Source organism: Oncorhynchus clarkii, chromosome 12, assembly GCF_045791955.1.
Source record: "Oncorhynchus clarkii lewisi isolate Uvic-CL-2024 chromosome 12, UVic_Ocla_1.0, whole genome shotgun sequence".
NCBI lineage: Eukaryota > Metazoa > Chordata > Actinopteri > Salmoniformes > Salmonidae > Oncorhynchus > Oncorhynchus clarkii.
In genome coordinates, this window is record NC_092158.1 from 4,094,426 (window position 1) to 4,106,875 (window position 12,450).

The following is a 12,450-nucleotide window of genomic DNA, read 5'->3' on the forward strand; positions in this document are numbered from 1 at the left end:
GTGGTAGGTAGCCTAGTGGGTAGAGTGTAGAGGTGGCAGGTAGGCTTGTGGTTAGAGTGTAGAGGTGGCAGGTAGCCTAGTGGTTAGAGTGTAGAAGCGGCAGGTAGCCTAGTGGTTAGAGTGTAGAGGTGGCAGGTAGCCTAGTGGTTAGGGTGTAGAGGCGGCAGGTAGCCTAGTGGTTAGAGTGTAGAGGCGGCAGGTAGCCTAGTGGTTAGAGTGTAGAGGTGGCAGGTAGCCTAGTGGTTAGAGTGTAGAGGTGGCAGGTAGCCTAGTGGTTAGAGTGTAGAGGCGGCAGGTAGCCTAGTGGTTGGAGCGTTGGGCAAGTAACCAAAAGGTTGCTGGGTTGAATCCCCGAGCTGACAAGGTAAAAATCTATCGTTCTGCCCCTGACCAAGGCAGTTAACCCACTGTTCCCCGGTAGGCCGTCATTGTAAATAAGAATGTGTTCTTAACTGACTTGACGAGTTAAATAAAAAAGGTCAAATAAAATACATTTAAAAAAAAGATACCATTCCACTGATTCCACTCCAGCCATTACAACGAGCCCATCCTCCCAAATGAAGGTGCCACCAACCCCCTGTGATTACAGACAAGACAACAGAGCAGAGTGGGAAAAAGGATGCTGTGTAGAATCTACTGTCAGCTAGATATTCATCTCCAAGCTCCAATCTAGCTGACAGAAGATTGGTAAAACCAGAAAGAGAAAACAACGGAAGAAGTGGCTATTTGAACACCTCAACACAAACTCAAGCGTGTTAGACACAAGCAAACAAGGGTGATAGACACAATGAGAGGAGAAACAAAAAAGCAATTAAAAATGAGTTGTTGTGTTTGATGTGATCTCAATGTAAGGGACTATTTAAAGGTTGAAATTGAGGGGATGGAAGGATACGACTGGACTTGTTAGGACCAGTGCTGTGACAAGGCCGGAATACATCTACAGCGGTGGTCACCAAGCAATCGCAATCGACTGGACCATCTCCAAGGCGTCTCCAAGTCGATCGGCAAACATTTGTGTAAAAACGCAACAATAAAGCTTTGTGTTCCTATTTTGTTATTCATTCATCTCAGGTTGTTGACGGTAGGTGCACCTGATTCAGCTGTCCTGCACCGCCAGGTAGATCAACTGTTGCCATTTTGAACCATTTCAAGTGTCTGCAGGTACAAACTCTTCCTTCCCGGTGGACCCAGAGAGCAAATCAAGTGTAACTATAGACCTACCGCTGGCCAATCAGATGGCTCAGATTACCGTGTCTGCAGTAAAGTAGAAACATAAAGGAAAGCTACTACAAAGAGATGCTGTGAGATTTAAAACCCACGACTAGAGAGAGACTGTCAACCAATACAACAATGAGATGCTGTGAGATTTAAATCCACGACTAGAGAGAGACTGTCAACCAATACAACAATGAGATGCTGTGAGATTTAAAACCCACGACTAGAGAGAGACTGTCAACCAATACAACAATGAGATGCTGTGAGATTTTAAACCCACGACTAGAGAGAGACTGTCAACCAATACAACAAAGAGATGCTGTTTTTATGAGTGACTTCATGTTTCAGTTCTTATTCAGTATCGTCAACACTTTGTAGTCTACAAAATTTGAAATATATATTTTTTAAAAAGGGTCAGAATAACAATGGGCAATTCAAGCAAAGTCAACATGCAGTGATAATGTATTGGGCCTATAGCTTACGCCATATAAAAAATACATCTGGGAGGTAGATCTTCCATTTTAATACCTGCTACTATTTAACATATTAACACAGGCCTGGCTGATCTATAGGGGCCTTCCTGATCTATAGGGGCCTTCCTGAACTATAGGGGCCTGGCTGATCTATAGGGGCCTGGCTGATCTATAGGGGCCTGGCTGATCTATAGAAGCCTGGCTGATCTATAGACGCCTGGCTGATCTATAGAAGCCTGGCTGATCTATAGACGCCTGGCTGATCTATAGAAGCCTGGCTGATCTAGGGTGTCTGGCTGATCTAGGGGGCCTGGCTGATCTATAGACGCCTGGCTGATCTATAGACGCCTGGCTGATCTATAGACGCCTGGCTGATCTATAGAAGCCTGGCTGATCTATAGACGCCTGGCTGATCTATAGACGCCTGGCTGATCTATAGACGCCTGGCTGATCTATAGACGCCTGGCTGATCTATAGACGCCTGGCTGATCTATAGAAGCCTGGCTGATCTATAGAAGCCTGGCTGATCTAGGGGGCCTGGCTGATCTATAGAAGCCTGGCTGATCTATAGAAGCCTGGCTGATCTAGGGGGCCTGGCAGTGTGCAACTTTGCTGCAACCAAATTGCTCTTCTTCCATTCTATTCTGGCTGGTTGTCAATAGGCAGACAGGGAATGACAAGGGCTTAGCCAATAGGCAGACAGGGAATGACAAGGGCTTAGCCAATAGGCAGACAGGGAATGACAAGGGCCTAGCCAATAGGCAGACAGGGAATGACAAATACTGTCAGAGTGTTGGAATGTGTCCCGGTCTGTCCATAAATAAAATAAATTAATTAAATTGTGCTGTCTGGCTTGATTAATAAAGGAGTTTGATGTGATTAATATAAGGAGTTTGATGTGATTAATATAAGGAGTTTGATGTGATTAATAAAGGAGTTTGATGTGATTAATAAAGGAGTTAGATGTGATTAATATAAGGAGTTTGATGTGATTAATATAAGGAGTTAGATGTGATTAATATAAGGAGTTAGATGTGATTAATATAAGGAGTTAGATGTGATTAATAAAGGAGTTTGATGTGATTAATAAAGGAGTTTGATGTGATTAATATAAGGAGTTAGATGTGATTAATATAAGGAGTTTGATGTGATTAATAAAGGAGTTTGATGTGATTAATATAAGGAGTTAGATGTGATTAATATAAGGAGTTTGATGTGATTAATATAAGGAGTTTGATGTGATTAATATAAGGAGTTAGATGTGATTAATAAAGGAGTTTGATGTGATTAATATAAGGAGTTAGATGTGATTAATATAAGGAGTTTGATGTGATTAATATAAGGAGTTTGATGTGATTAATATAAGGAGTTTGATGTGATTAATATAAGGAGTTAGATGTGATTAATAAAGGAGTTTGATGTGATTAATATAAGGAGTTAGATGTGATTAATATAAGGAGTTTGATGTGATTAATATAAGGAGTTTGATGTGATTAATATAAGGAGTTTGATGTGATTAATATAAGGAGTTAGATGTGATTAATATAAGGAGTTAGATGTGATTAATATAAGGAGTTTGATGTGATTAATAAAGGAGTTTGATGTGATTAATATAAGGAGTTAGATGTGATTAATAAAGGAGTTTGATGTGATTAATAAAGGAGTTTGATGTGATTAATAAAGGAGTTTGATGTGATTAATAAAGGAGTTTGATGTGATTAATATAAGGAGTTAGATGTGATTAATATAAGGAGTTTGATGTGATTAATAAAGGAGTTTGATGTGATTAATATAAGGAGTTAGATGTGATTAATAAAGGAGTTTGATGTGATTAATAAAGGAGTTTGATGTGATTAATAAAGGAGTTTGATGTGATTAATATAAGGAGTTAGATGTGATTAATAAAGGAGTTTGATGTGATTAATATAAGGAGTTAGATGTGATTAATAAAGGAGTTTGATGTGATTAATATAAGGAGTTTGATGTGATTAATATAAGGAGTTAGATGTGATTAATATAAGGAGTTTGATGTGATTAATATAAGGAGTTTGATGTGATTAATATAAGGAGTTTGATGTGATTAATATAAGGAGTTTGATGTGATTAATAAAGGAGTTTGATGTGATTAATAAAGGAGTTTGATGTGATTAATAAAGGAGTTAGATGTGATTAATATAAGGAGTTTGATGTGATTAATATAAGGAGTTAGATGTGATTAATATAAGGAGTTAGATGTGATTAATATAAGGAGTTAGATGTGATTAATAAAGGAGTTTGATGTGATTAATAAAGGAGTTTGATGTGATTAATAAAGGAGTTTGATGTGATTAATATAAGGAGTTAGATGTGATTAATATAAGGAGTTTGATGTGATTAATAAAGGAGTTTGATGTGATTAATATAAGGAGTTAGATGTGATTAATATAAGGAGTTTGATGTGATTAATATAAGGAGTTTGATGTGATTAATATAAGGAGTTAGATGTGATTAATATAAGGAGTTAGATGTGATTAATAAAGGAGTTTGATGTGATTAATAAAGGAGTTTGATGTGATTAATATAAGGAGTTAGATGTGATTAATATAAGGAGTTTGATGTGATTAATATAAGGAGTTTGATGTGATTAATATAAGGAGTTTGATGTGATTAATAAAGGAGTTTGATGTGATTAATATAAGGAGTTTGATGTGATTAATATAAGGAGTTAGATGTGATTAATATAAGGAGTTTGATGTGATTAATAAAGGAGTTTGATGTGATTAATATAAGGAGTTAGATGTGATTAATATAAGGAGTTAGATGTGATTAATATAAGGAGTTAGATGTGATTAATATAAGGAGTTTGATGTGATTAATAAAGGAGTTTGATGTGATTAATATAAGGAGTTAGATGTGATTAATATAAGGAGTTTGATGTGATTAATAAAGGAGTTTGATGTGATTAATATAAGGAGTTAGATGTGATTAATAAAGGAGTTTGATGTGATTAATAAAGGAGTTTGATGTGATTAATAAAGGAGTTTGATGTGATTAATATAAGGAGTTAGATGTGATTAATAAAGGAGTTTGATGTGATTAATATAAGGAGTTAGATGTGATTAATAAAGGAGTTTGATGTGATTAATATAAGGAGTTAGATGTGATTAATATAAGGAGTTTGATGTGATTAATATAAGGAGTTTGATGTGATTAATATAAGGAGTTAGATGTGATTAATATAAGGAGTTAGATGTGATTAATATAAGGAGTTTGATGTGATTAATAAAGGAGTTAGATGTGATTAATATAAGGAGTTTGATGTGATTAATAAAGGAGTTTGATGTGATTAATATAAGGAGTTAGATGTGATTAATAAAGGAGTTTGATGTGATTAATATAAGGAGTTTGATGTGATTAATAAAGGAGTTAGATGTGATTAATAAAGGAGTTTGATGTGATTAATAAAGGAGTTTGATGTGATTAATATAAGGAGTTAGATGTGATTAATATAAGGAGTTAGATGTGATTAATATAAGGAGTTAGATGTGATTAATATAAGGAGATGGATGTGATTAATATAAGGAGTTAGATGTGATTAATATAAGGAGTTAGATGTGATTAATATAAGGAGTTAGATGTGATTAATAAAGGAGTTTGATGTGATTAATATAAGGAGTTAGATGTGATTAATATAAGGAGTTTGATGTGATTAATATAAGGAGTTTGATGTGATTAATATAAGGAGTTTGATGTGATTAATATAAGGAGATGGATGTATCGTATTTACTTTGTACTTTTACTTAAATATGACAATTGAGTACTTTTTCCATCACTGTACTTAAGTACATTTAAAACAAGATAGTTATTTTGACGCGGTTACTTTGACTCGAGTCATTTTCCTTTAAAAAGGCATCTTTACATTTACTCAATTATGACAATTGAGTACTTTTTCCTCCACTGATTAATGCCAAGATTAAGATATTTCTCAATTTCTATTTTAGATTGACGATTAGAATATATTTTTGTATCCAAGTGTTTATTTACCCAAAACAACCCTTATTTAAGGTTATATAACCACCCACTAGCCTTCCAATCCTTGCTTCCTCTGTCCTTGGTTTCCTCCATTCCTCACCTCTCTTTCAAAGCACATCAGAGGAACAGGCCTGAGTTTAGGAACATCAATGCTCTCCCTCAAGGTGCTGTGATAGGCAGTTGAGGAACTTCAATGCTCTCCCTCAAGGTGCTGTGATAGGCAGTTGAGGAACTTCAATGCTCTCCCTCAAGGTGCTGTGATAGGGAGTTTTAGGAACTTCAATGCTCTCCCTCAAGGTGCTGTGATAGGCAGTTGAGGAACTTCAATGCTCTCCCTCAAGGTGCTGTGATAGGGAGTTTTAGGAACATCAATGCTCTCCCTCAAGGTGCTGTGATAGGGAGTTGAGGAACTTCAATGCTCTCCCTCAAGGTGCTGTGATAGGGAGTTGAGGAATTCAATGCTCTCCCTCAAGGTGCTGTGATGGGGAGTTTAGGAACTTCAATGCTCTCCCTCAAGGTGCTGTGATGGGGAGTTGAGGAATTCAATGCTCTCCCTCAAGGTGCTGTGATAGGCAGTTGAGGAATGAAGTAAACAAGGACAGCGGAGCAAGGATTTGACAGCTTGTAAGATTTTAAAGACAGTTCCTGAGTGAGCGAGTAGCCGTGATACACAGGCCATGTCAAGACATAACCCCTAGCCCGAGAGTGATTGATGGGTGGTGACATGGTGAGAGCTCCACCTTACCCTCTGATAGGCTTGGTGGAATTTTGGCCGTATTGCATACATCTGTCCAACAAGTGTCTAGGGGGTTAGAGTCTAGGGGGTTAGAGTCTAGGGGGTGAGAGTCTAGGGGTGAGTGTCTAGGGGGTTAGATTCTAGGGGGTTAGTGTCTAGGGGGTTAGTGTCTAGGGGGTGAGTGTCTAGGGGGTTAGAGTCTAGGGGGTGAGTGTCTAGGGGGTGAGAGTCTAGGGGGTTAGAGTCTAGGGGCTGAGTGTCTAGGGGGTGAGTGTCTAGGGGGTGAGTGTCTAGGGGGTGAGTGTCTAGGGGGTGAGAGTCTAGGGGGTGAGAGTCTAGGGGGTGAGAGTCTAGGGGGTGAGAGTCTAGGGGGTGAGAGTCTAGGGGGTGAGAGTCTAGGGGGTTAGAGTCTAGGGGGTTAGAGTCTAGGGGGTTAGAGTCTAGGGGGTTAGAGTCTAGGGGGTGAGTGTCTAGGGGGTGAGTGTCTAGGGGGTGAGTGTCTAGGGGGTGAGAGTCTAGGGGGTGAGTGTCTAGGGGGTGAGTGTCTAGGGGGTGAGTGTCTAGGGGGTGAGTGTCTAGGGGGTGAGTGTCTAGGGGGTGAGTGTCTAGGGGGTTAGAGTCTAGGGGGTTAGAGTCTAGGGGGTTAGAGTCTAGGGGGTTAGAGTCTAGGGGGTTAGAGTCTAGGGGGTGAGTGTCTAGGGGGTTAGAGTCTAGGGGGTGAGTGTCTAGGGGGTGAGTGTCTAGGGGGTTAGAGTCTAGGGGGTTAGAGTCTAGGGGGTTAGAGTCTAGGGGGTTAGAGTCTAGGGGGTTAGAGTCTGGGGGGTGAGTGTCTGGGGGGTGAGTGTCTAGGGGGTGAGTGTCTAGGGGGTTAGAGACTAGGGGGTGAGTGTCTAGGGGGTGAGTGTCTAGGGGGTGAGTGTCTAGGGGGTTAGAGACTAGGGGGTGAGTGTCTAGGGGGTGAGTGTCTAGGGGGTTAGAGTCTAGGGGGTTAGAGTCTAGGGGGTGAGTGTCTAGGGGGTTAGAGTCTAGGGGGTTAGAGTCTAGGGGGTTAGAGTCTAGGGGGTTAGAGTCTAGGGGGTTAGAGTCTAGGGGGTGAGTGTCTAGGGGGTTATGTCTGGACTGGGTATCACGACTACTCCCTCACTCTCTCAAAGCACATTGGGGGAAAGGATTGAAGGTTCCTCCCCTCAGGCCTCCTTCTCTGATGTGCTTTGAATGGAGGAAACAAGGACAGAGGAAGCGAGGACGGAGGAAGCAAGGATTGGATGGCTAGTGGGTGGGTGGGTGGGCTAAATGTAATATAACTATGAATAAGGCATGATGATACAAAGTCTATGTTTTTAAAGTGACACTCATCTACATTTCTTTCTTTATTATATATATTTAATAATAAATAAATAAATAAATAAATAAATAAATATATATATATATATATGTATTAGTTATACTATTTTGATATTGATTACTGTACTGTTGGGTAGAGCATGGAAGTTAATTAAGCATTTCACTGCATGTGACAATAACACTTGAAATACCAACGGGGGTTCATATAGGCTCCAGGGTTAATTATGTCTCAATACTGCCATCTAGTAGAATTTAATAGGCTACTACATACAATTCAAGTTTTTTTCCCTTTCCCTTTTTCCCTTTTTTTCCCTGAAATGTTGATATCCATGAAAGCATTGTCAATACTGTCGATGTGTTTTAGGTCTGCATGAAACTATTGGACATTACTACAACAATGGTGTGTACTGTGGCACAAGAAATATGTGAGGAGTCAGAGTCAGGACTGACAGGGTGTGAGGAGTCCGAGTCAGGACCGACAGGGTGTGAGGAGTCCGAGTCAGGACCGACAGGGTGTGAGGAGTCCGAGTCAGGACCGACAGGGTGTGAGGAGTCCGAGTCAGGACCGACAGGGTGTGAGGAGTCAGAGTCAGGACCGACAGGGTGTGAGGAGTCCGAGTCAGGACCGACAGGGTGTGAGGAGTCCGAGTCAGGACCGACAGGGTGTGAGGAGTCCGAGTCAGGACCGACAGGGTGTGAGGAGTCAGAGTCAGGACCGACAGGGTGTGAGGAGTCAGAGTCAGGACCGACAGGGTGTGAGGAGTCCGAGTCAGGACCGACAGGGTGTGAGGAGTCAGAGTCAGGACCGACAGGGTGTGAGGAGTCCGAGTCAGGACCGACAGGGTGTGAGGAGTCCGAGTCAGGACCGACAGGGTGTGAGGAGTCCGAGTCAGGACCGACAGGGTGTGAGGAGTCCGAGTCAGGACCGACAGGGTGTGAGGAGTCCGAGTCAGGACCGACAGGGTGTGAGGAGTCCGAGTCAGGACCGACAGGGTGTGAGGAGTCAGAGTCAGGACCGACAGGGTGTGAGGAGTCAGAGTCAGGACCGACAGGGTGTGAGGAGTCCGAGTCAGGACCGACAGGGTGTGAGGAGTCAGAGTCAGGACCGACAGGGTGTGAGGAGTCCGAGTCAGGACCGACAGGGTGTGAGGAGTCCGAGTCAGGACCGGCAGGGTGTGAGGATTGAGACGAGAGGCTTGTGAACTTGTCTCATGCAAACACTACGGCCGCACGTTGTACAACATGATATATATTCCATGTATAGTCTATAATAAAATATCATACATGGACACAATTCAATAAAAATAAAAATGATCTCCACCATCATTGACTAAATGGGCCTTTTCCTATAAGTCAATCAGTGGACCCCTCCTCAGTGTTGAGCCAATCAGTGGACCCCTCCTCAGTGTTGAGCCAATCAGTGGACCCCTCAGTGTTGAGCCAATCAGTGGACCCCTCCTCAGTGTTGAGCCAATCAGTGGACCCCTCCTCAGTGTTGAGACAATCAGTGGACCCCTCCTCAGTGTTGAGCCAATCAGTGGACCCCTCCTCAGTGTTGAGCCAATCAGTGGACCCCTCCTCAGTGTTGAGCCAATCAGTGGACCCCTCCTCAGTGTTGAGCCAATCAGTGGACCCCTCCTCAGTGTTTAGTCAATCAGTGGACCCCTCCTCAGTGTTTAGTCAATCAGTGGACCCCTCCTCAGTCTTTAGTCAATCAGTGGACCCCTCCTCAGTCTTTAGCCAATCAGTGGACCCCTCCTCAGTCTTTAGCCAATCAGTGGACCCACCCTCAGTCTTTAGCCAATCAGTGGACCCCTCCTCAGTCTTTAGTCAATCAGTGGACCCATCCTCAGTCTTTAGCCAATCAGTGGACCCCTCCTCAGTCTTTAGCCAATCAGTGGACCACTCCTCAGTCTTTAGCCAATCAGTGGACCACTCCTCAGTCTTTAGCCAATCAGTGGACCCCTCCTCAGTCTTTAGCCAATCAGTGGACCACTCCTCAGTCTTTAGCCAATCAGTGGACCCCTCCTCAGTCTTTAGCCAATCAGTGGACCCCTCCTCAGTCTTTAGTCAATCAGTGGACCCATCCTCAGTCTTTAGCCAATCAGTGGACCCCTCCTCAGTCTTTAGCCAATCAGTGGACCCCTCCTCAGTCTTTAGCCAATCAGTGGACCCCTCCTCAGTGTTTAGCCAATCAGTGGACCCCTCCTCAGTCTTTAGCCAATCAGTGGACCCCTCCTCAGTCTTTAGCCAATCAGTGGACCCATCCTCAGTCTTTAGCCAATCAGTGGACCCCTCCTCAGTCTTTAGTCAATCAGTGGACCCATCCTCAGTCTTTAGCCAATCAGTGGACCCCTCCTCAGTGTTTAGCCAATCAGTGGACCCCTCCTCAGTCTTTAGCCAATCAGTGGACCCCTCCTCAGTCTTTAGCCAATCAGTGGACCCCTCCTCAGTCTTTAGCCAATCAGTGGACCCCTCCTCAGTGTTTAGCCAATCAGTGGGCCCCTCCTCAGTCTTTAGCCAATCAGTGGACCCCTCCTCAGTGTTTAGCCAATCAGTGGGCCCCTCCTCAGTCTTTAGCCAATCAGTGGACCCCTCCTCAGTGTTTAGCCAATCAGTGGACCCCTCCTCAGTGTTGAGCCAATCAGTGGACTCCTCCTCAGTGTTGAGCCAATCAGTGGACTCCTCCTCAGTGTTTAGCCAATCAGTGGGCCCCTCCTCAGTCTTTAGCCAATCAGTGGGCCCCTCCTCAGTCTTTAGCCAATCAGTGGACCCCTCCTCAGTGTTGAGCCAATCAGTGGACCCCTCCTCAGTGTTTATCAGGGATGAAATAGCAGCTGCAGCTCCTGATTACATGGACAAGGGGGACCTGATCACTAATACTAGAGCAGCAATGCTACTCTGAGACACTGTTTCAACACAGACCTAGATCTCCCCTACATGTTAGGGGTGGGGGGCGGGGAGAAGACTGCAGGGCTGTGAGTCAGTACCTGGCAGACGGGAGAGGACTGCAGGGGTGTGAGTCAGTCCGTGGCAGACAGGGGAGAGGAGAGGACTGCAGGGGTGTGAGTGGTGGACTGGCCTGTCATTTGTAAGTCTCTGTAGCCTCAAGCCTTCTGCTCGTAATCTGAATCTCTCACCCTGCTCTCTCTCTCTCTACCTCTTCATTGTGCCTCTGTTGAATTATGTAACTCTCTGAAACCCTCCACTCGTCTGCCCTCAACAGACAGAAGACCAATACCAGCACAGCTACAGTACCTCTCATTCTGAAATGATACCTCTTCAGAAGTAATAGTCGAGGATGCTCAGATTACCAAATGGTTAACTAGTGCGCTAGGACATATCAGTTAGCTAAACAGTTACAGTAATATCAGTTAGCTAAACAGTTACAATAGCATCAGTTCATTAATAGGTCAATAAACACAATCATTACAGTAGAGTGTCTTATAATGTTAAATAGAAATGGCGAAATATAGCTTTATCTTGACATTAATAAATACATAAATAGCTATTAAATTGATGATTTAAAATATAGTAGATTAATAGATGGCATTTAGAAAGGTGAACTCTTATTTTGAAGGGACCGGAAGTGTAGGTTGTGCATTTGCCCAATGACAGGCATTACACATTTAACCACGCCCACATGTGAAAACCCACAAAGTTTTTTGTTTTTTTTGTTTATATGCAAAAAAACGAGAACTAAATAACAAGCAATTTTTCAGTTTTTTTTGTATTTATAGAAAGAAAACGAGCTGTTTTCACGTTGCTGATTTGTCCGTTTTTAACTTGGAAAACAATTAGCCAAAAATGGACCTCATTGTGGTTTTGGGAACATGATATGATGGAATGAATGACTGGAGAAAGACGGACATTACAGTTTCTATACTTACTACAGTTGAGTGAATTGTTACTCACCAAAACCATTTGTTGCAAGCATAAGAGAAATTAGTAAAAACAAAAATAAATTCGGTGATACTAAATTGTACATTAATTCTGTAACAGAGATGGGTCGCCTAGGGATAGAAGTTGTTATTTATTTTGTCATAATTTCTTTAAAAGGACCAAGGGAAAAAAAGGAATATAGCCTGAGGTTTTCAGAAAGAGAAAGAGTTAGGAAAGATGGCATCTACAGATGGAGAGTCTTTTAATGGTTCAGGACAGAATGAGAACACATTGTATTCTTTGCTTGTGGGAGGCCCCGGCAAACCAAAAATCGAATTTCCCCCCAATTCATTAATTTGACCTAAATTAAGAGTTTATAAAAAAAAAGCAACCATTTCCATCTGTAGATGTCTCCTTTAAGTCAGGCACACAAAGAAACCACAAGTCATTTCAGGAGGTTTCTCTCAGACTAGAAGAGCAAACGTTGCCGAAATGGGTCTTGTAGCCTAAACTGTTCACACGGAAACCCGAAAAGGGACTTTGAAGTGCAGAACAGCCTATATGAAAGCGATTGTCGGAGTGTACAAACTTGAACGCAGGCGGTCTTCTACCTAATATGTTACACGGCAGCTTGACGCTACATTCAGGTAGCCTAACGCTACACGCTACAGCTGAAAAGTCACACATGGTCACCTTGACATGTTCTTCAGATTGGTAAGATGAGCGCTGTTGACGAACACAAAGAATCAACAAAAACAGCAGGTTAAAACAAAGCCATTGTGTGGGAGT

The 12,450-nt window shown here is 42.4% G+C and overlaps 1 protein-coding gene across 4 annotated transcripts in view; it reads right to left on the reverse strand.

The window, feature by feature from the left end:
• LOC139422658 (FSD1-like protein) overlaps positions 1-12,450 on the reverse strand; it is an 83,048-nt gene that overhangs the window by 16,280 nt on the left and 54,318 nt on the right. For 2 of the 4 annotated variants that reach the window (XM_071173825.1, XM_071173824.1), the window contains exon 10: positions 12,355-12,387. The exons of the other annotated variants lie outside the window; for them this stretch is intronic. In XM_071173825.1, the coding sequence (XP_071029926.1) occupies positions 12,355-12,387 (33 nt within the window). The remainder of the gene's footprint in view (positions 1-12,354; positions 12,388-12,450) is intronic. 4 annotated transcript variants of the gene reach the window in all.